The sequence below is a fragment of the Fusarium oxysporum genome, chromosome IX (assembly GCF_013085055.1).
Source record: "Fusarium oxysporum Fo47 chromosome IX, complete sequence".
NCBI lineage: Eukaryota > Fungi > Ascomycota > Sordariomycetes > Hypocreales > Nectriaceae > Fusarium > Fusarium oxysporum.
This window is the reverse complement of record NC_072848.1, coordinates 538,244-564,646: the sequence shown is the minus strand read 5'-3', so window position 1 is coordinate 564,646 and position 26,403 is coordinate 538,244. Positions and strand designations below refer to the sequence as shown.

The following is a 26,403-nucleotide window of genomic DNA, read 5'->3' as shown; positions in this document are numbered from 1 at the left end:
CTCCTGCAGCTGGCTGGCCTGTCAATCGAGCACCACTGCTTGTCGCTGAACGAGTCAATGAAGTATCACCAGGCTGTTCCACGCGCTCTGACTCCGGAACGCTCTGAGTGCCAATAAGCGTCTCAAAATTGATCTCCTCGCTTGTTCTGGAGGTTCCTGAGCTCTGGCCTGCACCCTGTGGAGCTGTTGATGTACCCGCACTGGAGCCCCGAGCTGCATCAGACTGGGAGCTTCCAGCATCCGTCACAGATGAACCATCGGGCGGCCCAGTTGAAGTTCTAGACCCTGAGGATCCAGCTGCGGCTCCTGATGTTGACGAGCTACCGCTATCTCTGGTGTTTGCACCAGGTGATGTGCCTCCAGATGTTGTAGCGCTAGATCTTGCTGCGACTGATGAAGAGCCTGCGCCAACAGCGCTGGTTGACTGTGATCCACTGGAAGCTCGTGATGCCTGTGATGTCGCCTCATCGTCTCCCGAAGCGGCACCGCCGTTCCCTGCCGCAGTTGATCCAGGTTCACCTTCGACAACGCCCGATACTGAGTTAGTAGCCCTGCTACTTCTCTGTGAGGCCTGCGATGTTCCTCCAGCTTCATCATCACCAGGGTTAGTCGATATGACAGCAGGTCTCGCAGTGAAACGAGCACCTGACGAAGAAGTTTCTGCAATAGGCCTTTGAGCACTAGTGGATTGAGAGGCACTTGACCTTTGGGCCGAGCGGGTAGATGAGCTCTGGGCAGCGTTTCCGACAGATGACGTAGCTTCCTCTGCATCAGAGCCAGGATCATTTGTTACGACAGGACCACTATCAACAATAGTAGTCTCTCCATTTGAAGTTCGAGAAGCTTGTCCTGAAGTCGAAGTCCTGCTGCGTGTAGAGCTCAGACCACTACCTCCAGGACGAACGCGCGTGTCTACTGTACCAGTATAACCCGAGCTTGATGAAGCACCAGCTCGTCTAGTACTTGAAGGACTTCCAGAAGCAGCTCCGCCAGCAGTACCGGCTGCAGACCCTGTAGACCGGCTGTTTGAAGGGCGTCTGAATGTCGTTCTATCGGTAGCTGCAGTTCCACCGCCACCTAGCCCTTCGACCCCAGCTGTGAGACGGCCGCTGATGGTTGATCGACGAGTCCTCTGAGGTTCGACATTGGTGAGAGTCTCGACGACATCAGCGGTAATGGTGAATACAGTGCTGCTGGATGTAACAACGTAGGTCGAAGGCGATGTTCGAACGATTGGTGCTCGACTGCTTGAGCGGCCAGAATTACTTCCTCTTCGCGATGAAGATGACTGACCCGAACCACCATTTGCTCCTCCTCCAGCATTGTTTCCTCCTGATCCAGTGTCACCGTCTCCATCTCCGCTGGAGCCTTTACCGCCAGAAGTCGATCCAGTACCACCAGAGCTTCCATTGCCAGAATCCGAGCCGCCCTCTGAGCCACCGCCTTCAGACTCAGTATCTCCCGATGTTGGTCCATCGCTACCTCCAGAACCACCACTAGAAGCGCCCTTGGTGCTTGAAGAAGAGCTAGCAGATCGTGTACCACTGCCACCCTGGCCACCCTCACTGTCAGAACCACCTTGAGCTCCGCCTTGGGTTCCTCCCGAGCCACCGCTTCCGGCGGTATCAGATCCACCAGAGCTTGATGATCCGCCGTTGCCAGAGTTATTGCCATTGTTTGATCCTGAGGATCCTCCTTTGCCTGATGCACTGTCACCATCATCGCCTCCAGATCCAGAGCCGGAACCCTGAACACCGCCTTTTGCAGGGTCGTCATTAGTTCCAGAGGAACCCCCATTGCTGGAGCTGCCCCCTTGTCCAGGTGAGCTACCACTCCCGCCGTTGGATCCACCTCCGGATCCCCCATTGTTGGAGCTCCCTCCACTTCCACTCTGGCCATTTCCGCCGCTCGATGAGCCTGAACCGCCACCTGAACCACCTTGGCTTTCACCACTAGATCCCCCGGTAGCTTGGGCACCATTGTCGCCATCGCCGTCATCACCAGTCTGCGGGTTATTGGGGTCTTCAGGTGTCAGAACAAGGACAGTGCCGGGGTTTCCGCCCTCAGGTGGAATAGTAAGTGTCTGTCGCGGTCCTGAATCATCGTCGCCACCTTGCCCTGGCTGGCCCTGAACATCGCCAGAGCCATCACCAGACCCTGATCCTCCATTTGACCCACCATCAGAGCCGCTTCCTGAGCCACCAAGTCCCATGGGTACACCACGAGTAATGGTCGTATAAGATACCGAACCTTGCGGACGAGTTCGTGTCGGTTGGAAAGCCGTGCCATCTCCCCCGTCATTCCAACCCGGTGGTGTTTGAATGAGTACAGTTCCGGGCTTGGTACCAGTCGGTGGAATGGTAGTTCGGATAGGTGCTGTTGGTGTGACGCTTCCTTCGGCCGGCTCGATGATAGTCACATAGCCGGTTGCATCGGCAGGTTGAAGAGTGATCGTTTGACCAGCGAGTCCCAAAGCACCCAGCGTGTTAGGGGTCAAAGGCTCAAGGGCCAATGGCCTCAGAGTTCCTGGTACAGGTGTTTGGATGATGACAGTACCAGGGTTTCCATTGCTCGGTGGTACTGTTAGTCGAATTGGGACAGTTCCTCTGAAGGCTGTACCCGCCGGTTCAATCACAGTGACATAATCGCCATCTTGTGCAGGTTCGATAGTAAGGCCTTGTAGGCTTCCCCCATTGAGTGCTGATGTCGGGACATTAATGATGACCGACCCACGGTTTGTTCCAGTCGGTGAAATCGTAATTAGTTGCAGCGACGCCAATGTTCCGGTCAGTGGTTGAAGAACCGTCACATAACCACTCAACTCCTTCGGCTCAAGCGTAAGAGGCTGCAACACACCCGGCGTCGCATCACCAACCCGCGTCTCCGGCGTCTCAATAATAATCTGCCCGGGCTGTCCACTTCTCGGCGGAACAACCTGCGTAATAGGCGCAGAAATTGGATTCGGCCCTGAATGCGGTCTAATAATAATAACATAAGACCTATCATTCGTCGCAGGTATGACTACATTCTCCGGCGCCGAAGAACCGCCTGGCTGTTCAACAATAACAATACCAGGCTCATCGCCCTGCGGTGGAACAGTATACTGCGTTGTTACTGAGCCTCTGTAGGGCTTTGTGATGGTGATATAATCGGGATCGGCAAGGACTGGATAGACCGAAACATATGTGTAACAAACACCTGAAAACTCATTGTTAATACCGAGGACTGACCTATCATTCTGAACCCCAAACTGGGCATGCGTTAGGCTGGCGAAGAGTAGGTGGCTGAGCACCTGGTACAAAGGCCGCATTGTAAGCGGTTTATTAATCGTGCATTAAAAGTAAATGAGAGATAAGAATCGTATACGCGCAAGGTAAGTTACCTATGTTGAAGCAACACGCGCGACAAGATCACGGGTGAGAGCTACCAGAGGATTATAAAACTGCTGATCAGTCCCCCATATCCGCATTCAGACTGTGCTTTCGAGTGTAATCATGATACAGAAATTTCGTGCGTACAAAGACCATTGTCAGGCTGAATTTGGGTTGCTGAGGCGGAAGCCTTCATGCCAGGGCTGCCACACCCGCAGCGGATCGATGCCGTTTTCCATCCGGTCCAGCACGTTCCTGCAGAGGCATTGTGTAAAAGACACTCCGGTTCAAGAGCCTGTTGGTTCAGGGTGTTGTAGCTGGAATGCTGTTGTTGAAAAGAGGACCACCTGGCATTGTCTTGTGGAGTGAAAGCAACGCAGCCAGTGAGAGGTTATGAGGTGGGATTTGTGCCTGTGTGCCTGGGCGTGTATGCAAGGTCCCGTTCAGGACTTCCACCAACGTTGAAGTCTAATACTCTTAATGCAGATGATGTGCAGATCTTATGTAAGTGGCGATGGAATGGGCGGATATAGCAAGCTGTCTCTGGGGATAACCGTAGATCATTTACAATATGATATATCATTCATCTCACACGGAACAAGACATTATAACACTATCTAGACCGATCAATGAAAGTCGAGACTTGAGATTGATTCAGATGCTGGCAGGTGGACATACGTAGTAACTTAATGTCTCACACAGCTTGGACACCTGACGTTACACTAACTACTCCACTACGGAAACCAGATCCTTAGCCCACCAAGCTACGATTTTGACAGAAGCTTATCTAACACGTCAACTGCTAGCCCAAAGCCCTAAACTCACCTATCTCTCAGCTTCACGTACCAAATCAAAGTGTAGCTGAAGTCTGGCGGCCGCCCAGAGTGCATAACTTTATTCACCAGCACATTCCAGGCTGTCTGTGACTTTTTAAGATGAGGTTACACAAGGATGAGTCAAAGCTCCACCGTCGCGCCAACGGACGTTTTTGTTTGGCTAGTCCCGGAGAGATTTGGCCGCGTCCGTCTAGTCGATCTGTAACTGATCTCAATAAGGATCAAGACCGTGACGTTAGAGATTGTGATAAGTGACCGGAAATAGCCAATGGCTGCTCAGGGTCTTATGAGGTTGTGTTACACAAAAGTCCATTTTCGGAGGGTATTGACATTATGTGATGCAATATGAAATCATCTCTTGAGACTTCCTAGACATTACCATTTCCTGGGATAACTTATATTAGGACATTCATAACCCCGAAATTCTCGACTACTCCCGACTATCTTCGACTCGACCAACGTCTTTGCGCACCTGGAGACAACACGGGGAACAGACTAGATACTCCTCTCCCAATTCACAATCTAGATTATCTATACTCAATCGCAAGTCTAGATCAGGACTAAGTCTCATCCGTGTTCAACATTCTTGGCATCCGAGTGGCCCGGATCAGCGTCGATCTTTTGTCTCAGTCTTGGCAATATGAGCTTCTACTGGCCTAAATGGTGTATGCCAAGCCTCGTTGCTATGCAATAAAAGCAGAATCATCTTGAGTGAGACTGTTGTGACGTCCATTGGTACAACAATTTTGTAAGTAAATTGGTCATTTCGTACAAAGAATTGTCGAGTATAATGACATGATCTGGTGCTGAAGCATTGAGGCGTGAGCTCCAAATACCCGGCTCTTGTTGAAATTCCCCTGTCAGATTCACCATTCACCATCCGCTTTCTGATACCTGATCGAAACCTTATTCTTGTCCCTGTAATCTGATCTTGACTACCACCAATAGGAACTCTCTTGGCTCCAGATCATGTGGAATCACATATCACAGATCTTGATTAAGCTCAAGCTGGACATACACGGAAGGAGATGACTTCTCTAGATTGAACACCTTTCATAGGACGGAAGAATACTTTGAAGCCAGTACAGTATCTAGCTGTAACTCCCTGACTTCGACGTCAAAACGCTGATGAATATATCTTCTTAGCGGCGCGTAGATTCACCGTCGAAGGGGACCAACTGCTCTCAGAGGTCTCAACAGTAAAGACCATTGCCAGCTTAACCCGGGCAGCAGATCAGGCATTCAACGCCACTTCAGCCAGGGTAAGTAAAAAGATTCGGACCTAAAGTTTGAGATAAGGTTATGTTACATGTCAAATGAGGCTGATTACGGGGATTTCACTCGGGAATGCGACAAAATTGACGCTAACCATTCTTGTCGGGTATTGAACGGAAACGAACCGCACTTTAAAATAGTGGCTTGATGTGTATACTACTGATCGCGATTCATTCGCTTCCTCGGCCAATCGATGGCGGCGACAGGTCTGGAGCAAACTGAGCTTAAATGTCTTCAGCGGAAGTATGATGGGAGGTGTCCATTCAGGCCTCGAGATGCCCGGTGTTGGTACAGGGTAAGCACTGTTGATATAACATTCAGTATAGCGATGTAAGATTTCTCAGTGAATAGTTGATTCAGTGGGCAATATTGTGGACTGAATTAACCAACTTGGGAATCGAACGGGGTTTGAGAAATAATGAACATCCAGAACATGTAGTTTAAAGCCCATGGCTTTTGTTGTTCATTTGACGCTGAAGTAACCTCAATGTTTTCATCGCGCTGAGACATGGAAATAATTTCCCTCAACGCATAGTAATCCTTTCAAGTGCACCCACAGAGATCCTGAGAAGCAGCTATCATTAAGTGAATTTATAACAGTCATCCAGGTATACAAATACACTGTTCCACCACCTGAATCACGGTACAATTCTGTATTGCGATATTCTTAATCCCAAACCTGAGCAGCTCTCAACCAATCAGAGCCACGCCCGGTTAGCTCAATCGGTAGAGCGTGAGACTCTTACGAGTACGCGATCTCAAGGTTGCGGGTTCGACCCCCGCATCGGGCTGTTCCTATAAAACGATTGCGAGCAATAGCGAGGCATCTCTTTTTTTGACTTTATCCCTGCCAGATAAATGGAATTTCATTTTTGTGATATCTGAAGTAAGGGTTTTGTGCCAATCCGATATGCTGTTGAAATGCTGACTTTGAGTGTGACCTTCCTTTTCCAGCAACATGTAAGCCCCCTCTTGATAACACAAAGTCAACAAGTATCATCTCACTCAAAGTTATCACCAAACATATCCTCCAGGAAAGGTTATCTCATAATGGAAAACCACACCTCTGTGAAGTCACTAATCACTCCCGATCTGCTAATGCAGCTCACGGATGCCTATCTTCCTTATTCCAAAACCGAAGATCTTGACTTTACTATTGCCCAGTCAGACGCCTTCAGCGCAAACTTCAAGAAAGTATGCCAAGAAAACAAAGCAAGAGATGCACTTATAGCACTCAGTCACCTCAGTCACAATGGCGTACTCCCAACTCCTATAGAACTGGACCTCATGTCCTTTCTCCCAGAGCCATCTTGCTCAGAATTCCCGCAACAATGCTTCGGACTTCAGTTGCTTCTTGACCAAGCATCGAGAATCCTCCTAACTGAAATCGAAGCTCGTTGGCAGGTTGCATACTTTGGACCTTTGGCAAGACGTCTTGCTGGACAGTGGTATGCACTACCTCATCATCTACGTCCGCATTCATGGCAGAGGTGGAAGAATGATGTAGGCGTTACTAGTTTCAGTTACTGGGTTTCGACGCAAGTCATGTGGGCTGCCCCTTTTCTTCATGCCGAAGATCTAGGGAGTCAAGAGATTGGATTGGAGTTATCAAACGATTTACGTCAAGCTGTTGAAGAATACACGGGAACAAAAGATCCGCACGGGGAGTCAAGGGATACGACACTGAAAGATGATCTGCTTTTCATAAGAGAGGTTGTCAAGAGCCCACCAAAAGACGATGAGGGTGCTATCAGTATGGCAGCTTGGACGTACTGGTGGTGCATGATCCTGGACGCTCACTGGCCTATCATCGCGCGATTTGGTCGCTATCCTTACCGCAATGCTGCCTTTGGTAGGCCTAGTACAAAGGAGGAAGAGAAATGGTTGGACGATATAAATCACTTTTCTGAAGCCTCTCCTGAAATTGCTAAACGAATCCAGGAAGATGTTGAGAAGAGTCGGTGGACTCCACTTGAAGAGAGTTGATCTGCGGTACACTGTTGTGAATTGTTTAGGCTGAGTTTTATGTATCAAGAACTAGCTGTAACTGTTTTATGCGAGTCACTTTCGGATGAGATGAGTGAACTAGTTAAGTAACGCCACACAATAAACGGAGACCTGTATGTCACTAAACTTCGTGAGTTCAGCGCGGTGTGAGGTTGTATATCTCGACCTTTTGCCATCGTTGCTTGGCTATCACCGATCTCATAAGCCTATTCCTACCACAAGTGAGATAATAGTAGATTGAAACATGCTCCTGTACTACCTGAAGATGAAGATGATAGAGAAACTGGTGCTCAAGCTTAGATACCTCGGCAGTACCGAGGCCTCTAGTATCTACTCCTTGAACATGCCAGGACTTAAACATACTCAAACCTGAAAATATGATAAGCTGATGAGCTGATCTTGAGCGACAGCGTAGGTGGTTGATATGCTGACTAAATTGTGGTTTGAGAATGTTGTTTTGCCCAGCTGATAGGTGATGCCTGCGTCGCGCCCCTTACCTCGAACTCAAACATCAAACCACAGCCTCGATCTCCCTCAAATTTACAACGCAAAACGTATGCGGCATTTCAAAAGATTGCTAATCAAGCTGTGCGTAATCTAGGCGGAGCGATCGAGTCAACAACAACGCCCTCAGCCTCGTATTCGGCCTGTAAAGGTGTACCACATCATAGCCACGATTGGCAGTTTCGGAATTAAAGTTATCTCTCCATTATCCCCATGACGAATATTCCCCTGAGCGCGATTAAATCACAGCATTGCCACGTTTTGCAAAAACCAGCTTTATTAATCTTTCCTCACCCGCAAAAATCCAATCGGACCCGGGAAAAGTGGAGAAACGGGCCCGAGACGGACTCCGATAACTTGATGCGGGGCGGACGCAAATCTTGAATTTTAAGCTGTGAGATCAAAAATTAGAGTGCACGGAACCAAGCTGCTGGGTTTCTAATGACGTTAAAGCGTCTTCTACGCAGATTCTCGAAATGGATGGAATTTCTTGGTAGAATCAATGCGATGTAAAGTCGTATCATGTTTTCATATCGGTTAGGGGCACGACGGGTTCTTCGATGGGCCCGGCAGGGAGGTGCATCAACAAACGATTGACCAATTGAAGCGCCAGCCCTGTGATGCTCACTAAGCTACTCCTGGCTTAGGGGCTCCAATTGTCAAGAGGAGTGGAGCTCGAAATTTACCGAAGACTCTTGATCCCCCAGCTTTTTCACAACGACATGTCTGGTGTAACTCTCTTTTCTTAGTGAGGTCTATTGACATACGATACAACACCACGTATTATACATGCGAGCTCATTTCGAAATGAGAGCGATAGATTATTAGTGATTCCCAGCTATATGCCAACATGGGATGTTTTCCTTAACGCCATCCTCCAGTTCACTTATACCGTTCCAAAGGTATACCGTCCATGAAGCCATGAACTCCCCAACCTAAACGCCATCCATATCCAAATAACTTAATGATACACAGCCTGATGCCTCTCATCAGGACTCGAAACCGACGTCTTCTCGCTCTCAGGCGGCGGACTCGAATTGCTATCAGCAGGACTACTCGACTCGCTCCCTGTCCCCGTAGCAAGCGCATCGTACATCAAACTCTTCTGTACACAAGTACATCTCTTCAACAGCTCTTCGCATCTCTCCAATCTCGCAAGTAACTCCTTAGTAGGTTTGCGACGAGTACGCTTAGGAGCAGGTGTACTCGGAATACACTCTATTTTCGCCTACTATCATTAGTCTTCGTCTTATAAAAGTGTCGTGTAAGCTTACCTTGATGCAAAAAGAACATGGACTTTTTCGGTCACATTTCTTCTTGCGCTGTTGACATAGCACACAAGCTAGAATTCTCGGTGGTCGTTGTTGTTCGGGTGCCATTGTGTTATACGATAAGCCACTAGCCGTTCGAATCGAAATGCAGAGAAAGATGAAGGTATTCCCAAAAATGGTTTGTATCTCGGTCTAGGAACGAGATTCTGTCCGAGGCGGACGAACTGGGGTATTTGCTGCATACGCTTGTCTCCCCCAATTCTGGTGCACTCGTAGAGGCGGACTCTTGTCAGGACCCGAGTGGGTATCGGGGTCGGAGAGTCGACGGGATCCGTGTATCGACAATCCGGATCCACAACACCCTTCGGTGCGACGGGCGTGAGAGCACCCCCGTCACAATGGTATTAAGACCCTGCGAGGAACCTACAGTCTCATTACGGAATCACCTTTCTTATTCTATACTACGTTTTATCTTTGTTACATCCCTTCCTTTACATTAGTATACAAACTTTAATAATTCTCCTAATTCGAACCAGAAACTGTATGTAACTTAACAAATTCGCTTGCTCAGAGTTTACGGGAGCTGACAAGGTACAGATATAAGCTTATACGGCTAGACTTTCAAGTCTCGCTAGTATGGCTGCTTCTCATCTTCCAGGTGAGGCACGCTCAGAGCACAGCAGCCACGACACCATCGTCGACATGGACACCACTCCGAACGAGAAACCGCCTGCTCCCAAGGACGACAAGACAAGCTCCAGCGACGATGAGATCGAGCAGGAGCAGAGCGAGGAGATGGTCCGTCGCCACTCCATCGTCCGCGATCTAGCCCGTCAATACACCAACACCTCAGCGCACTTTAATGGCAGCCACGCAGATCTCTTCAACGCAGCCGATGCCGATTCACCCCTTAACCCACACAGTGAGAACTTCAACGCCAGGGCTTGGGCGAAAGCCATGGCTAAGTCAATGGGCGAGCATGGCTCTGGGTTTCGACAGAGCGGTATCTGCTTCCAGGACATGAACGTCTTTGGCTACGGCGCTGAGACAGATTACCAAAAGGACGTTGGTAACATCTGGCTCAGTCTCCCAAACATGGCACGCAACATCGTCTCACCCACCGCTGGAAAGCGCCGCATCGACATCCTTCGTGGTTTCGACGGTGTCGTCAACGCCGGAGAAATGCTCGTCGTTCTCGGCCCCCCCGGTTCAGGATGCTCTACATTCCTCAAATCAGTGTCCGGCGAGACAAACGGCATTTACATCGACGACAGCACATACTTCAACTACAACGGTGTCCCAGCCCACGAGATGCACAAGCACCACAAGGGTGAGACTATCTACACCGCTGAGGTCGACGTTCACTTCCCCATGCTCTCAGTCGGCGACACACTCACCTTCGCCGCGCGCGCGAGATGTCCCCAGAACTTACCGCCCAACATCGATCACAACCAGTACAGCAACCACATGCGCGATGTCGTCATGGCCATGTACGGCATCAGCCATACCATCAACACGCAAGTAGGCGATAACTACATCCGCGGTGTTTCAGGAGGTGAACGAAAGCGCGTGACCATCGCAGAGGCCACACTCTCCAACGCCCCCTTCCAATGCTGGGATAACTCAACCCGCGGTTTAGATTCTGCCAACGCGATTGAGTTCTGCAAAACTCTGCGCTTACAATCTGAACTCTTCGGCCAGACATGCGCTGTCTCGATCTACCAGGCTCCCCAGTCTGCATACGATCTCTTCGACAAAGCACTCGTTCTCTACGAAGGACGCCAGATCTTCTTCGGCCCCGCAGACGAAGCGAAGCAGTACTTTATCAATCTCGGCTTCGAATGCCCCGATCGTCAAACAACGCCTGACTTCCTCACCTCCATGACCGCACCAGCCGAGCGCGTCATCCGTCCCGGCTTCGAGAACAAGGTCCCCCGCACGCCCGATGAGTTCGCCGCGCGCTGGAAGGAATCCCGCGAGTATCAGATCGTCCGCGCTGATATCGAGACCTACAAGAGTCTTTACCCGCTCAACGGTTCCAGCGCCGAGGCTTTCCGCGAGAACAAAAAGTCCGCGCAAGCTAAGGGCCAGCGCCTCAAGTCCCCCTTCACGCTGTCTTACATGCAGCAAGTCAACCTGTGTCTCTGGCGCGGCTGGAAGCGTCTCAAGGGTTCACCAGGCGTAACGATCTTCGCCCTCATAGCAAACACCTGCACCGCGCTCATCGCCTCATCGCTCTTCTACAACATGAAGCCCACGACGAGCGACTTCTTTAAGCGTGGTGCTGTTCTCTTCCTTGCCGTGCTCATGAACGCTTTCGCTTCTGCCCTTGAGATTCTGACGCAGTACTCCCAACGACCTATTGTTGAGAAACACTCACGCTATGCCTTCTACCACGCTTCTGCTGAGGCGTTTGCTTCGATCTTGGTTGATATGCCGTATAAGATCAGTAATAGTATTCTGTTCAATGTCACTCTTTATTTCATGACGAACCTTAACAGGGATGCGGGGGCGTTCTTTTTCTACCTCCTTGTTTCGTTCATCATGGTCCTCGCCATGTCTGGTATTTTCCGATCTATGTAAGTCTCCCTTCACATCATTCCCAAGTGATTCACGACTGACAGGTTTAGTGCTTCACTCTCTCGTACACTCTCACAGGCCATGGTTCCCGCTTCGCTGCTGATCCTCGCCCTCGTCATCTTCGCCGGCTTCGTCATCCCAACGGACTACATGCTCGGCTGGTGTCGATGGATCAATTACCTCGATCCAGTAGCCTACGCCTTCGAGTCTCTCATGGTCAACGAATTCTCCGGTCGCAACTTTACCTGCACAGCCTTCATCCCCAGCAACTTAGTCTCTGGCTATGAAGACATCGGCGGTCTCAACCGAGCTTGTTCCACTGTCGGCAGCATTCCTGGCGAGAGCTTCATCAACGGTGATCGCTACCTCAACACTCAGTATAAGTACTATCACGCCCACAAGTGGCGCAACGTCGGTATCCTCATCGCCATGACCATCTTCAACCACGTCGTCTACATCGTCGCTACCGAGTACATCTCCGCCAAGAAGTCAAAGGGTGAAGTCCTCGTCTTCCGTCACGGCCACCTCCCCGCTTCCACCAAGAGCAAATCCGATCCCGAGTCCGCTGTTTCTGGCCCTGTTCCCACTGCTGAGAAGTTCAACAACGAGGCTGCCAACATCCAAGGATCCACTAGCGTCTTCCACTGGAACAACGTCTGCTACGACATCAAGATCAAGGGTGAACCACGACGAATTCTCGACAACGTTGACGGATGGGTCAAGCCAGGAACATTAACTGCTCTTATGGGTGTATCCGGCGCCGGAAAGACTACTCTCCTCGACTGTCTCGCCGATCGAATCTCAATGGGCGTCATCACAGGTGAAATGCTCGTTGACGGCAAAATCCGCGATTCATCGTTCCAGCGAAAGACAGGTTACGTGCAACAGCAAGATCTTCATCTCGAGACCAGCACCGTTCGTGAAGCCCTTACATTCTCCGCCCTCCTCCGCCAGCCCGCCTCTACCCCCCGCGCCGAGAAGATCGCCTATGTCGACGAAGTCATCAAGCTGCTCGACATGCAAGAGTATGCCGACGCCGTCGTCGGTGTCCTCGGCGAGGGTCTCAACGTAGAACAGCGCAAGCGTCTCACCATCGGCGTTGAGCTCGCCGCCAAGCCTCCCCTGCTCCTCTTCGTCGACGAACCTACTTCCGGTCTTGACTCGCAGACGTCCTGGGCCATTCTCGACCTCCTCGAGAAGCTCTCCAAGGCAGGCCAGTCTATCCTGTGTACCATCCACCAACCGTCCGCAATGCTCTTCCAGCGCTTCGACCGTCTTCTCTTCCTCGCCAAGGGTGGACGCACCATCTACTTTGGCGACATCGGCGAGAACTCTGAGACTCTAACCAACTACTTCGTCAAGAACGGTTCTGATCCTTGCCCCAAGGGTGACAACCCTGCTGAGTGGATGCTTGAGGTCATTGGCGCTGCGCCTGGTTCACACACTGAGATCGATTGGCATCAAACTTGGCGACAGAGTCCTGAGTATCAGGAGGTTCAGACTGAGCTTCAACGTCTCAAGGTCGAGGGCAGTGCTCACAATGAACCTCACGACAAGAACTCTGAGTCGTACCGGGAATTCGCTGCGCCTTTCTGGGAGCAGCTTCGCATTGCTAGTCTCCGAGTCTTCCAGCAGTACTGGCGCACTCCTTCATACATCTACTCCAAGGCAGCTCTGTGTATCCAAGTTGGTCTCTTCATCGGCCTCGTCTTCCTCAACGCTCCTCTGTCAATTCAGGGCTTGCAGAACCAGATGTTCGCCATCTTCCAGGTTCTCACAGTCTTTGGTCAATTGGTTCAGATGCAGGTTAGTCCTCCTCACTCTCCCTACGTCCAACACTCACTAACTTCTCTAGATGCCTCACTTCGTCACCCAACGCTCTCTCTACGAAGTCCGCGAACGCCCCTCCAAGACCTACAGCTGGAAAGTCTTCATGCTCTCCCAAGTCTTCGCCGAGATCCCCTGGAACAGTCTCATGTCCGTCTTCATGTTCGTCTGCATCTACTACCCAGTCGGCTTCCAGAAGAACGCCGAAGCAGCTGGCCAGACTGCCGAGCGCGGTGCTCTCATGTGGCTTCTCTTCTGGCAGTTCCTCGTCTTCACGTGTACCTTTGCCCACATGTGTATCGCCATCACCGACACTGCTGAGGCAGGCGGTAACCTTGCCAACGTCATCTTCATGATGTGCCTCTTCTTCTGTGGTGTCTTGGCCTCGCCTGATAACATGCCCGGCTTCTGGATCTGGATGTATCGAGTATCGCCGTTTACGTATCTCGTCTCGGCAATTTTATCGACTGGTATAGCTAACACGGAGGTTACGTGCGCGGCCAACGAGTACACGGTCATGCAGCCTCTCAACGGTACAACCTGCGGAGAATATCTCCAGAAGTTCGCCGACAAGGCTGGTGGCTACGTCTTCAACCCCGACGCGACATCTGACTGTCGATTCTGCTCCATCAAGTCCACCAACACGTTCCTCAAGGCTATCAGCGCGAGCTACGAGCACCGATGGAGGGACTTTGGTATCGGAATGGTGTACATTGTTGTCAACATTGCGGGAGCTCTGTTCCTGTACTGGCTTGTTCGCATGCCCAAGAACAAGAACAAGAAGAAGCAGGAGTAGATGCACAATCGAGCTTCGGCTCTTTTTTATTTTTATTTTTGGTACAAGGATTTGTTTTAGAGAAGTACTATAGACTGGTTTGGGTTTTTTACTTTTACTTAGAATAGCAATCATCGAGTGTCGATATTAGACTTGTAGGAAGCTCAATAGCACATCGTCAATACATTACGCTCTCTACCCGCCATTTGAGTGCCTCGGCGATTGTCAGATCACATTTGAGTCACTATTCATGTAAAGAACTATCCTGTCTCTGTTCTGAGTCATGAGTCCCAGCCTCTGTCAAGATGGACCCTCTGTCCCGTTATTTCCTTAGCTCCCGGCATTACCTACGTTGCCGATATTACCGACATAACCACCAGAATCCACCGTTTGAGATTGATAAATGTGTCATTTCTAAGCCAAACCGCGGCAAGTAACGCCGATCACGCCTGAATGAGTCGCATGTGTAACTTGTAGGGCTGAGGTGGTTGAAGTTTGTAAGAGAATTGGCTGGTAACGTTGGAGTTGACATAAATATCGAGACACCTGCAAACGCAGTGCCATCATTGAACTGGCACGAGATCAATTGTTTTCTATGCTATTATGGCACAATTGAAACTGGGTCACGGCACTGATGGATTTTAAATACTCTACTTATGACAACGGTATACGAATTGACTGGAACCCCTTCCTGAGCCTCGGTCTAATGGAGAAGATTGATCATGCAATTTGCTTCACGATACTTGCATTCAAGCAACAGCAGCATTCTGATGACCTTACGCCCTTTTATTAACAAGCCAAAGCAAAATCCTGATTTACAAACAAATATCCATATCACGTCTTACAACACCTCCATCCATAGTAATTTGTCCATCCCCCTCCAATCAACTCCCCCACAACCGTCCGGCCGAGTATCCAGATGCCGGGAAGATCTGCTCCATCGGAGGATGAACCCCGCGGGCCGCAAACATTCCCGCCTCAACCCCGACCCCAGCATCACTAATACATAAAACCCCATCGTATCCTTCACCACTCCTCACTATGGTCAGCTCTTCATTGTTGCGTCAAAATGGCCGTCGATACTTCAGATAGCGTCTGTCCCACGCTCCACGATGAACCCCTCAGTGATGAAAAACCCCAAGATGACGCTGCTTCAACACCAAGCCAAGGCGACGAAGAGATTCAAGCTTGCACAACAGAAGACTCAGGTGAACCTCCAGATGGTGGCTTACAAGCCTGGCTGCAAGTCGTAACAGGCCATCTCGTCGCTTTCAACTCATGGGGGTATCTCATCAGCTTCGGCATCTTCCAGCCCTACTACGAATCCCAATTCTCACTTCCACCCTCAACAATCTCTTGGATCGGCAGCTTAGAAGTCTGTCTCATTTTCTTCATCGGCACATTCTCCGGCCGAGCTTTCGACGCAGGATATTATCGCACTGCCCTAGCAGTAGGCCTCTTTCTCCAAATATTAGCCATCTTCATGACCAGTATCGCATCATCGTACTGGCAAGTCCTTCTCGCCCAAGGAATCTGCCAAGGTCTTGGTAATGGAATCATCTTCGCACCGACGATAGCAAACATGTCGACGTATTTTACTAGCAAGAAGACTATTGCTATATCAGCTGGTGCATGCGGTGCTGGCACAGGAGGGATTGTGTTTCCGCTGATTGCACAACAACTTCTCCCCAAGATTGGGTTTCGCTGGACAGTGAGGGTTATGGGCTTAGTGGTTGCTGTGTCGTCAATGATTATCATGATCATTGCGAAGACGAGACTCAAGGCGAGAAAGGCTGGGCCGCTTGTTGAATGGGCTGCATTCAAGGAGCCAGCGTATGTCCTCTTTGCTGCGGCAATGTTCTTTACCTTGTGGCCAACATGGATCTCCTACAACTATGTAAGTTTAACCTAATTGACCACCGTGATACGTGCTGATGATGCCAGGCTCGTCAATACACAACAGACAAACTCTCTGGCTCAGCCTCAGACTCATTCCTAATCCTCATCGTCATAAACGCCGTCGGTATCCCAGGCCGCATGATATCCGCCTTTCTCGCCGACCGCCTCTTCGGCGCCATTCCCGTCTTCATACCCACAATCTTCTCGGCCTCTCTATGTCTCTATCTCTGGTCACAGGTCTCCTCCCTAACAGGAATGTTCATCTGGGTCAGCGTATTTGGCTATTTCGGCGCCGCGATACAAAGTCTCTTCCCTTCCTGCTGTGCGAGTCTTACGCCAGATTTGAGTAAAGCCGGGACAAGAATTGGAATGATCTTCTCGATTATTAGTTTTGCGGCGTTGACGGGGTCGCCTTTGGCTGGGAAGTTGATGCAAGCTACGGGCGGGAGCTATTTGGCGGCGCAGATTTGGGGAGGGTCGAGTATGATTTTGGGGATGGGGTTGTTGTATGCTGCGAAAAGAGCTGAGGCTAGACAAAAGCAATGATTTAGAACACTATAGAAATAATCTGTTATTATAGACATATAATTGAACCATAATCATCTTGAGGTGTTGTGTTGTACTTCGCACAATTGTATGCCCGCTAGATCCCGGCATCCAATGATTGCCTCTAAAATTTCACAACCACCAAATTCCTCCAAAACCCAACATCACCACCCCTCCTCAGCATGTCCCCAACACCATGGATATGCCGAACCTGCACAAGAGCATTAACACGCTCTCACATGCGCCAATTCGTGCGCTTCGCAACCAATGGTCAGTCCTCCCCTCTCAATTCCTCCCCCCAAAGTGTCCCCGCTAACCACCACAGATGCCTCACCACTCCTCGCACCCGCACTCCTCCAGCGCGCCCAATCCCTCACAACCGAACACGACGACCTCCAGAAAACCCTCAACAACTCCTTCGATTCTACCATAGCTAAGCGCGTCGGCGAATTGTCCCGCGTAGCTGAAGCGCTGAAAGCATGGCAGACCTCCCAAGCCTCTGTTGCCGAATTAACCTCCATGCTTGACGACCCCGATCAAGACGCCGATCTCGCTGCCATCGCCCGCGATGAACTCAGCTCCGAAACAGGAAAACTCGAGTCCCTCGCCCGCAGACTCTCAGCAAGCTTAACGCCCCGCCACCCCTTCGCCGATTTCCCATGCATGCTGGAGTTCCGCCCTGGGCCTGGTGGTCTTGAAGGGCGGTACTTTATGGATACTTTGTTCAAAATGTACAAGGCGCTATGCATGCGACGCGGTTATCGCCACACAGTAGTAAAGTACGAATTTGCCGATACAGCAGGTGATTCCTCCTCATCAGCCGGCGAGAACCCCCTCCAAGAAGCAATTCTCGAAGTCCACGACCAAGGCGCCTTCGACATCTTCCGCAGCGAAGCAGGCATGCACCGTGTCCAACGCATTCCCAGCACCGAGACCAAAGGCCGCGTGCACACCAGTGCCGTCGCAGTCTGGGTTCTGCCCTCGTTCCCCGAGAACGGCGCTGCAAACATCGACTTTGACGATCCAGAGAGTGACTTCTACGTTAATCCGCAGGAGGTCAAAATTGAGACGATGCGAGCTAGAGGTGCGGGAGGACAACACGTTAATAAGACGGAGTCTGCTATTCGAATGACGCATTTGCCTACTGGTACGACTGTGTCGATGCAGGATCATCGTTCGCAGCAGCGTAATCGTGAAGAAGCATGGAAATTGCTTCGTTCACGCATTGCAGATCAGCGACGAGAAGCTCGTGAAGAGGAAGCCTCTAAGCTAAGAAACAGCGTACTCTCCAAGACACAGATCACACGAGGTGATAAGATCCGAACATACAACTACAACCAAGACCGATGTACCGACCATCGTGCAGGCGTTGACGTGCACGACCTACCGAATGTTCTCGAGGGCGGTGAAAAGCTAGATCGAATCATGGACGGCGCAAAAGATTGGCTTGTGAATAAGGATATTGAACTCCTCATGGCCGAAGAAGAAGCCAAAGAGAAGCTCAATGGCAAGAAATAGATGTGCAACACTGTAGCATAGGCATTGTATTATCATGTACAGAACCCGCTGTAGGGAACCCAAAACAGTTGAATAGATGACGATATCCGACGCTTCATATCTTCGTGCCATTATGCGTATCAAGAACGAACCAAACTCCAGCATGCATCCGATGAGGACACCGCGGTCCCAGCTAACTCCATGCATCAAAGTCCATTTCACATTAATCCTCCAAGAACCACCTTCCCAATACTAGCCACCTCTGTCTTGACATAGCTGCGACTCTGCTCCTCAAAGTCCCGTACTATCCCTTGCACGATTATCTTGCGCACGCGCGAATCCGCTTTCGTGAAGAGTTCAGCGACAGGTGCAGAACACTCTCTAGGTGAAGGTACCAACGCCAGAAATCTCGTGTAGCAATCGATCAACACATCGCACAGCGTCGCGAACGTCTCAAAGTAATCGGGGTCAAACGGCAACGAAGGCGTGAGTAGAAAGGTATACTCTTCTCCAGGGAGGAGATCTGTCTCAGCAGCTGCAAAGTTCATGACAGAGGGCGCTGGACCACCGGCTGCGGGCAGAGAAGCCATCTCGTCGACCATGGGGTGCATGTCAGCTGCTGATGTTGAGCGACGAGATTTACCGCCTGGACGACGGAACATGCTTGGGAGACGCGCGCGGGTGAGTGATGCAGCGGTTGATGATTCGCCGTGGAGTTGTTGGAAGGAGTCGAACTCAGAGAGGAGCGAGTTTAGACTTCGGAGGAATTCGATCGATGTGGAAGAGTACAGGTCGATGATTGTCGGGAGGGAGAGGCCGAGGAGGAGATGGTTCGTTGCTTTGCGACCAAGCTTTCGAGCATCGAGGGAGGGCATGCGATTGAGGTCCGTCTTTTCGAAGAGATACGTCTTGAACCAATAAATTCGTCCTTCATGTCTGTTTTACAGTTAGCTCCTACCCAAACCGTTTTGCTCAAGGTCCAACATACGCTTTCCGCAAATACTCCAATGTCGCGATGCGCTTATTCGCAAGCTCCGTAACATGATGGTGCATGATACCCGCCTCATTCTGCTGCCACATTCCCGACGTCCCAACCGCCCCATTCGGCATTATCCCAATCGGCGTATTCGGCACGATCCCCCCATGAAGGGTCGTTGACCCCGTCGCACTGCGACTCAACATCTGAGGTTCCACGGGCGCCGCCGCACTTTCCACGCCGTCAGGCCTAGGCGCTACCTTGGCAGCAGCAGAGAGCGCGTAATCCGGCAGCGCAGGAGGCGCCGTAGCATCCGTGACAAAAGCGTTAGGCCCGTTCCCAAACGAACTCCCACGCCTACTCGACAGCGATGCTTTTCGCGAGAACGATGCTTTGCGGTCCTTGGGGAGGATAGTTGTGTTCAGAGGATCAACGGCGTGGCCGTCGCGCGTGGTGGGACGAGAAGCAGCGTTGGAGGAGAAGATGGAGGTCGAGAAGATGGGCGTGCCCGTGTTATTCGGTGTTTTGGGAGGCATGTTTCGTGACGATCTGGCCCTGGGGGGCACGACGGAGTAAGGTTAATTGCGTGGTTGTCTCTATTCGTGGTAGCCGTGCGTTAAAGGAGGGCGAGGGGTGTGTGATGATCGGCAGTCAAAGGATCCAACAGCTGGCGTTTTCGCCAGAGCCGCACGCGGATTGCAGCGTCGCAGTGAATCCACGCGGGGGGTTTGAGGGATGAGATTAGGTGTTTCGTTTCGCTTGACGATACGCCTATAGGCGCTCAGCGCCGTTTCTTTCGTCTCGTTTCTTTCAATTGCCCTTCTCGTGAATCTCAATATCGGATCGTCGTGCTCATCAGTACTGTAAAGAAAAAATGGTGGTGAAAGGGTGCATCCTGGAGTTGAACCCCTGGTTTGTGGTGCCGAATGTGGATTGGGCGGGAATTGCTTTTGGAATGGAAGGAAAATAAAAGATCCAGGGCCCTCACGCAAGCGCGCATGGGTAAGGTAAGGGTTCAGATTGAAGATCCGCTAACCACCTCCAGCGAAAACCGGAATAACCACCATTCTTGGCAAGACTCGCATAGAGGATCGGTTTCGTGATTTTAAATTGTGAGAAATAAGGGCCGATTGAAGATGATCGTTTGTTTAGCTGGTTACAGGCTCAAACGTGTTGCAGCAAAATTGGGGACGCCGTTAAAGTTCCCCGACAGCTATGCGCGTAACGGGTATCAAACTTCAGTCTAACTATAGACAGAGAGAAATGTTTGGAAAAGTGCATAATACCGTGATACGCTTAGCAGGCCATTTAGTAAGAGTTTCTTCACTGTAATCACCGATTTTTAGAGCATGCAAGTCAATCACAAGATGGCACACAAACCATCATGTAAAGCAGTGCCTTACCCTGCAGGAGCAAGATCGCATTCATCCCGATGGGGGAGCTCTAGAAACAATACTATGTGAGACGTGTTCAACGAGCATTGTTCATTCTCTAGTTCGTTTGGCATCAAATACACAAACCAGTCTTGCATGGTGTTGTTGAGCCAAACCGCTTCTGTTCATCACTTATCTCTCCCAGAGGCTCGGGCTTTTGATCCCGGGCTGTACGTTTTCGTGGACGAGGGTTCTCACTATCAACCTCATGTGACATAATGTGAACTGGTTTCTTTAGGAATACTATTTCTGGTACCAAAATATGTCTACGGTCAGCCTTTACACAAAGTACAAGTTTCGAGGTCTCGATTTAAGCTCAGCCCAGCACGCTAACACCGTGACGTCTTTGTGAAACTTCAAGACCCCTCATTGCTCACTCACCTCAGCACCATCGCAGCCATCCTTGATGAGAGCAAAACAACACATGCATACCAGACAACCAGCAAAATGACAACAGTTCACATCTTACGCCATGGCCAAGCTCTACACAAGTAATTTACCCTCCATCCCATCTCTCACCTCGCTGACAACCCAGCGTTGAAAGAGGCTATCCCCACCGCGACCCTCCCCTAACAGATCTAGGAACACGTCAAGCACGCAGCGTCCAACAAACCATAAAAATACAACCAGACCTAATAATCGTATCACCCATGACAAGAACCATACAAACAATGTACATCGTCTTCCGGTATCTTCTCCATAGCGCCAAAACCCCCGTCCAAGTATGGCCCGACCTCCGCGAAGCCCACGACGCAACCTGCAACAAAGGAATTTCACGGAAAGACTTGGAGAATAAGTTTCCAAACCTTGACTTTTCAGCTTGTCCGGAGAAGTGGGACTTTCCGACGCATACCCCAGATGATGCGACGGTACGAGCCGAAAGAGTTCGGCGTCGGTTGAAAGATGTTGCAAGGACCGGGGGCTATAAAAACATCATGCTCGTCACGCATCGAGGTATCGCTGCGTTTCTGGTGCAGGGCGATAGATTCAGTGTTTGCGGTAAGAGTACCAATACATGCCGAGGTCCTGGCTGATGACGTAGAACACCGATCATATCGCTTCGCCACGAATGAAGAAGTCGACAAAGCAAGGCATGGAGTTAACGTAGATACAGGGCTTGAGCAAGATTTTGGCCCGACAGTGTTGATACCAGCTGAGAAGCCGAAAACTCGCCAAGGGCAGTCAAGCTGACGGGTAACTACTATCAATAGATGCAAACTCCTTGCCTGAAAGCAGGCTTGGACGGTCATGAGGTTTGAGGAGAATACAACCTTGGACTACAGTGCTGACCTCGTCTCACTAAGCAAAAATAATGATCAACTGGAAATATTGCTAGAAGACTCCAAATGGTGGCCACGTCAACATAAGCGGAATACCACCCTTCCTTGCGCAATCACCGAGCCACTTTCGCATCCATATCAATTATGACAATTGGGGTCCATGACAACTCGAAGTAAGCCGGAACAAATCCATTTTTACCACCGTTTCAAAACAACCTAATTGGATAAACAAATACCAGCGCCGCAGCTATCCAGCAAACTATCGATAGTTTAACTAAAATAAAGAAGCGCTCCAGACCAGAGTCAGCTAAGCCTCATGAGTATATCTACAGACACCAACCCTCATCTTTGCATCAGTGGCGGTGTAAACCAATGGTGAATCCTGCAACTCCACGCTTACACCTATTTACGTTATTCCGTAAGCCAAGCCACTACAGGGCTGGCCAGTAAAAACACCTCCGCTGACTGCTTCAACCGCTGTGGAGTTGGGATGAGAAAATGTCAGCACTAGTAGGGCTGAGCTCGGCATCACGGCAGTTTAAATAATCTCCCAATCCCAAATCCAAGCCAAATTGAAAAAAAGGACTCAGTGCTTATTTTCCCTTTTCTTTTTAATTTTTCAGAGAATTTTGTTTACTGAGAAATCATGGCTTTCGTACGACCGTTGCTGTACGTCGCCCTCGGGCTTCTCATGGTGGTTTCCATCATCGAACTCTCCTTCATCTCAAGTATGGTCGGTTGGCTACACGGCAACGCCAGCGGAACCTTTTCCTTTGAGTACCGCGGTACAAGACACAATCTCAAGGGCGAGCCTGCAAACTTGATCGTTGATCAGGGACATACCAGTAACGGCGCAGCTGGAACAGCATTTGTCCTCATCGGATGTGGAGGAATCCTCGCTTTGATTCTTCGCAACAGACCAAACCCTGGAAAATTCAGTCGATTCTTTTATAACACGTGGCTGGTCTTCAACGTCCTCAGTTTACTTCTTACTCTCACGGCTCTTATCTACACCTTTGTTGTTACGAATAATCATAACGGACAACGTATCGACCCTGGTGTTGCGGCGGGTCTTGCCGATGATGAGAAATATCCCCTTCAGTCATGGACACCTCAGAATTGGTTCTCAGCATTCTTGAAACTCGATCTCACCAACTCGAATGAGAGAAACGACATTGAACATCACCTGCGTCTCATGCGAGGCTGGCAGTACAACTTAATCCCCTTCTTCATCATCCACCTTGCCGAGACTGGCCTTGCACTCTGGGACGCTATGCTACGACGAAAAGAGCCTGTGCCAGCCTATGCGCCACCCAAGCACACCGTCTAAGTCAATTGCATATACGAAAAGGATCGGCATCCTTGCAAGGATGGAACATTATTTTTATTGGGTACATAAAGGAAGATATATGGCATCTCACCTCGGCATAAAATGTATAGAGGACAAGTCTTTAATGATGTAATAATAAATAACATGAGGTTAAATAATTTACTCACCTGCTTCATTCGTGATAAGAGTCCAGTAACTCAATTGTGATTACAAATCCTGTACACGAAAGGGCGCGCAATGACACACTAGAACGCCCAGCGGGGCCTTTCTCAGCACCATAAAAGCCATCTCCAACCTCACGATACTCACCCTTGTCTAATCATCCACAAATCAGATCAAAATGACTTATTCGCTCTTCATCGGCAACAAGCGCTACTCCTCTTGGTCAATGCGACCTTGGGTTCTTCTCAAAGCCCTCGAGATCCCCTTCGACGAAAAACTCAATCTCTTCAAACCCGGCCTTCGTCAACCCGACTTCCTCGCTTTTTCACCAACTGGAAAAGTCCCCTGTCTTCACGATGGAGAAACATCAATTGTTGTTTGGGACTCGCTAGCTATCTGCGAGTACATCGCTGAGCAATACCCCGCTGCTTGGCCAACCAACGCAGCAGCGCGTGCTTTTGCTCGTAGCGCCGCTGCGGAAATGCACTCTGGATTCGACGCCATTCGCGATGAGTGTTCTATGAACGTTGGGTTGAGAATTGAACTTGGAACACCGAGTGAAGCGCTTCAGAAGGATATTAGCCGCTTCAATGAGCTTTTCAAAGAGGGGTTGGACAAGTTTGGGGGACCGTGGTTGGCTGGTGATAAGTTTACGATCGTGGATGCTATGTATGCTCCTATTGCTTCGAGGATCAAGACTTATGGTATTGAGCTGGATGGCGCGGCGAAGGAGTATGCTGATCGGTTGTTTGAGCATGAGGCTGTGCAGGCGTGGATTCAGGACGGTATCAAGGAGACGAGCAGAGAGCCTTCTCATGAGGAGGACTGTGTGAGGGGTCGCAAGATTCTCAAGGACTTGACCAAGGAGTAAGGTATTGATTTGGTTATGGAAAAGTACTGCTGGCTAAGAGAATGGCTATATAATAAAGAAAGCCAGAGGCGTTTGGGGATATGATTGACTCAATAAGTGTCCCAGTATTTAGTTTACCCTCGAGGAAGTTCCTGCAAAGCTCAGATATGCCATCTTGGTAAGAAGGCGAAACTTCTTTCCCCAAATGATAAATGCACCAGCAAATACGGTGATGATAAAAGACAAGAAACAGACCAGAATGAAGGTATCCTGTACTCCCATACTGTCAATCCAAGGCTGAATACCAAATGTCATAGCACAGCCAATGATGTTCCTGATCAAGATAACAGTTGTGATAGCTTCACCATCAACTTCCTTGTAGCAGTCAACAACGTAAGCCATAGTGAGAGCTGCTGCGACCGTCAAGCCAAAGCCAACGAGTCCCATGCCGACGACAGGACCAATCCAAGGTAGCGCGTTGGCGGCACCAACGCCGTAGAGTAAGAGACCGCCTGACATGAGGAACGCCATGGGGATGAAAACCTGGAGACGGAACTCTGGTTCTAGCCACCCACGGTTTCGGCGTGTGAGGAACAGGACAAGCTTGTCGTTAAAAGGACCCGCCATCAAGGCTCTGATGGAGAGTTAGCATATATACGTAGTACTTATTGTAAAGGAAGCTTACCCAAAGAGACCTCCAATAAGAGGAGACAGCCAGATAAGACCCAGAGCCTCATTGCTCATGTTATATGGTGACGAGCCCAAGATGGAAGCTGTAGTGGTTCCTAGGACGGTGATCCAGGATACACAAGCGCCATACTCAAGTCCGCTCTTCAGAAATGTCAGCATCTCCCAATCGCCTTGTCAATGGCGCTATAACTTACCCAAACGATGGCTGGAAACCAAGATAGTTGCAAAGGACGATAGACTTGCCTGACGAACTGGCCCCAAGTTCCTGGGAGAACAACCCACGGGCGGTACTGAAGTCGAAATGAGTCTGTCTCCAGGACTTGGCCAACTCTGTATACACTGCCGTTGGTGAGTGCTGAATGAAGATGTTTTTCTCCTTTGTCATCCTCTAGAATGGCCTCCAAAGCAGACTCTTGAGTTTCTTGTACTTGCTCTTGAGGGAGCGCCGACTCTCTAGTGAAGTTACTTTCCTCCAAAGTGAAGAAGATGGCAACAAAGAGTATACCACACAATATAGCACCCCACCAATATACCCAACGCCAACCGAGAGTCTCGATCATGTATCCAGAACAAATGGGGCCGACTGAAGATCCTGCTGATAACCCGAAGGCGTAAATACCCAAGGCAAAACCTCGTTCATGAGCAAAGAAGATATCGGCGATCGAGATGGGAACGAGAGCTTCGTATGGTGCACGGCCTAGTCCAAAGAGGACGTGAGCGCCGATGAAGTCACCAGAATTTCTTGCAGTTGCAAGCCAGATGTGACAGCCGATGACAACGGCCAGGCTGGATAGGTATGCGATACGTCGACCAAACTCTGTCCAATGTCAGAACGGTAACACTATAGCTAGGATAGGAATACTTACTGTGAGACAGAGGCGTGAAAAAGACATTTCCAACACCAAGCATCAGCAAAGTCAAAGCAGTACCAATGTTGAGTTGATTAATCGATGTCCCAAGCGCATCTTGAATATCAACGTAAACAGAACTTTCCCAGTTTCCCAGGGCAGTCATGACAGTGCTGTATATGACAAGCAAGAACAGATGATATCTCTTTCGCCAGACGGACCAGCGAAGTGGATCACCTAGGTTATCAGATGGAGTTGGAACAAGGATGATATCGCCTTGTTCATTGGTATTGTGGGATGGTCTAGTGACAAGGTAGACTGTTCCAGGGACGACTTCATAGTCGGGATGTGAAGAGTTGTTTTCCTCCATTATGAAACAGAGTTGGTTTTCAAGAGAGATGTATTAATGGACTTGTTGTTAGAGTCATTGTTTAAGACGACGAGGT

General features: G+C 50.0%; 9 protein-coding genes and 1 non-coding gene across 10 annotated transcripts; 7 read left to right on the top strand and 3 right to left on the bottom strand.

Annotated features, from left to right (window-relative positions):
• Positions 1 to 6,190: 6,190 nt before the first annotated feature.
• FOBCDRAFT_t197 lies at positions 6,191 to 6,273 on the top strand. The gene has a single exon. It is a non-coding gene; the product is annotated as a tRNA-Lys (tRNA).
• A 174-nt stretch (positions 6,274 to 6,447) lies between these two features.
• FOBCDRAFT_230716 (uncharacterized protein) lies at positions 6,448 to 7,559 on the top strand. The gene has a single exon (XM_031189488.3). The coding sequence runs from the start codon at positions 6,533 to 6,535 to the stop codon at positions 7,466 to 7,468; it is 936 nt and encodes a 311-aa protein (XP_031033473.2). The 5' UTR covers positions 6,448 to 6,532; the 3' UTR covers positions 7,469 to 7,559.
• A 1,182-nt stretch (positions 7,560 to 8,741) lies between these two features.
• Positions 8,742 to 9,508, bottom strand: FOBCDRAFT_230714 (uncharacterized protein). Its single transcript, XM_031189487.3, has 2 exons — positions 9,268 to 9,508; positions 8,742 to 9,221 (listed from the first exon to the last, which is right to left on the bottom strand). The coding sequence occupies exons 1-2, from the start codon at positions 9,370 to 9,372 to the stop codon at positions 8,955 to 8,957; spliced, it is 372 nt and encodes a 123-aa protein (XP_031033472.2). The 5' UTR covers positions 9,373 to 9,508; the 3' UTR covers positions 8,742 to 8,954.
• Positions 9,509 to 9,687: 179 nt separating this feature from the next.
• Positions 9,688 to 14,679, top strand: FOBCDRAFT_252718 (ABC-2 type transporter-domain-containing protein). Its single transcript, XM_054706781.2, has 4 exons — positions 9,688 to 9,805; positions 9,862 to 11,843; positions 11,895 to 13,650; positions 13,700 to 14,679. Exons 2-4 carry the CDS (start codon positions 9,901 to 9,903, stop codon positions 14,465 to 14,467), a joined length of 4,467 nt encoding a protein of 1,488 aa, XP_054562756.1. The 5' UTR covers positions 9,688 to 9,805; positions 9,862 to 9,900; the 3' UTR covers positions 14,468 to 14,679.
• Positions 14,680 to 15,410: 731 nt separating this feature from the next.
• Positions 15,411 to 18,409, top strand: FOBCDRAFT_252716 (uncharacterized protein; the record flags this gene model as incomplete). The annotated part of the gene is made up of 3 exons (XM_059611007.1): positions 15,411 to 16,343; positions 16,391 to 16,851; positions 17,167 to 18,409. The coding sequence occupies exons 1-3, from the start codon at positions 15,516 to 15,518 to the stop codon at positions 18,407 to 18,409; spliced, it is 2,532 nt and encodes an 843-aa protein (XP_059465757.1). The 5' UTR covers positions 15,411 to 15,515.
• A 98-nt stretch (positions 18,410 to 18,507) lies between these two features.
• On the bottom strand, positions 18,508 to 20,276 carry FOBCDRAFT_50908 (uncharacterized protein). Its single transcript, XM_031189483.3, has 2 exons — positions 19,377 to 20,276; positions 18,508 to 19,324 (listed from the first exon to the last, which is right to left on the bottom strand). Exons 1-2 carry the CDS (start codon positions 19,898 to 19,900, stop codon positions 18,607 to 18,609), a joined length of 1,242 nt encoding a protein of 413 aa, XP_031033468.2. The 5' UTR covers positions 19,901 to 20,276; the 3' UTR covers positions 18,508 to 18,606.
• Positions 20,277 to 21,101: 825 nt separating this feature from the next.
• FOBCDRAFT_230707 (uncharacterized protein) lies at positions 21,102 to 22,104 on the top strand. Its single transcript, XM_059609844.1, has one exon. It carries the CDS (start codon positions 21,448 to 21,450, stop codon positions 21,829 to 21,831), a length of 384 nt encoding a protein of 127 aa, XP_059465756.1. The 5' UTR covers positions 21,102 to 21,447; the 3' UTR covers positions 21,832 to 22,104.
• A 494-nt stretch (positions 22,105 to 22,598) lies between these two features.
• Positions 22,599 to 23,651, top strand: FOBCDRAFT_230706 (uncharacterized protein). The gene has a single exon (XM_031189481.3). The coding sequence runs from the start codon at positions 22,724 to 22,726 to the stop codon at positions 23,405 to 23,407; it is 684 nt and encodes a 227-aa protein (XP_031033466.1). The 5' UTR covers positions 22,599 to 22,723; the 3' UTR covers positions 23,408 to 23,651.
• On the top strand, positions 23,631 to 24,813 carry FOBCDRAFT_230705 (thioredoxin-like protein). Its single transcript, XM_031189480.3, has one exon. It carries the CDS (start codon positions 23,748 to 23,750, stop codon positions 24,438 to 24,440), a length of 693 nt encoding a protein of 230 aa, XP_031033465.2. The 5' UTR covers positions 23,631 to 23,747; the 3' UTR covers positions 24,441 to 24,813.
• On the bottom strand, positions 24,549 to 26,327 carry FOBCDRAFT_144167 (major facilitator superfamily domain-containing protein; the record flags this gene model as incomplete). The annotated part of the gene is made up of 4 exons (XM_031189479.2): positions 24,549 to 25,053; positions 25,105 to 25,250; positions 25,304 to 25,926; positions 25,976 to 26,327. The coding sequence occupies 4 exons, from the start codon at positions 26,325 to 26,327 to the stop codon at positions 24,549 to 24,551; spliced, it is 1,626 nt and encodes a 541-aa protein (XP_031033464.2).
• Between the last annotated feature and the right edge of the window lie 76 nt (positions 26,328 to 26,403).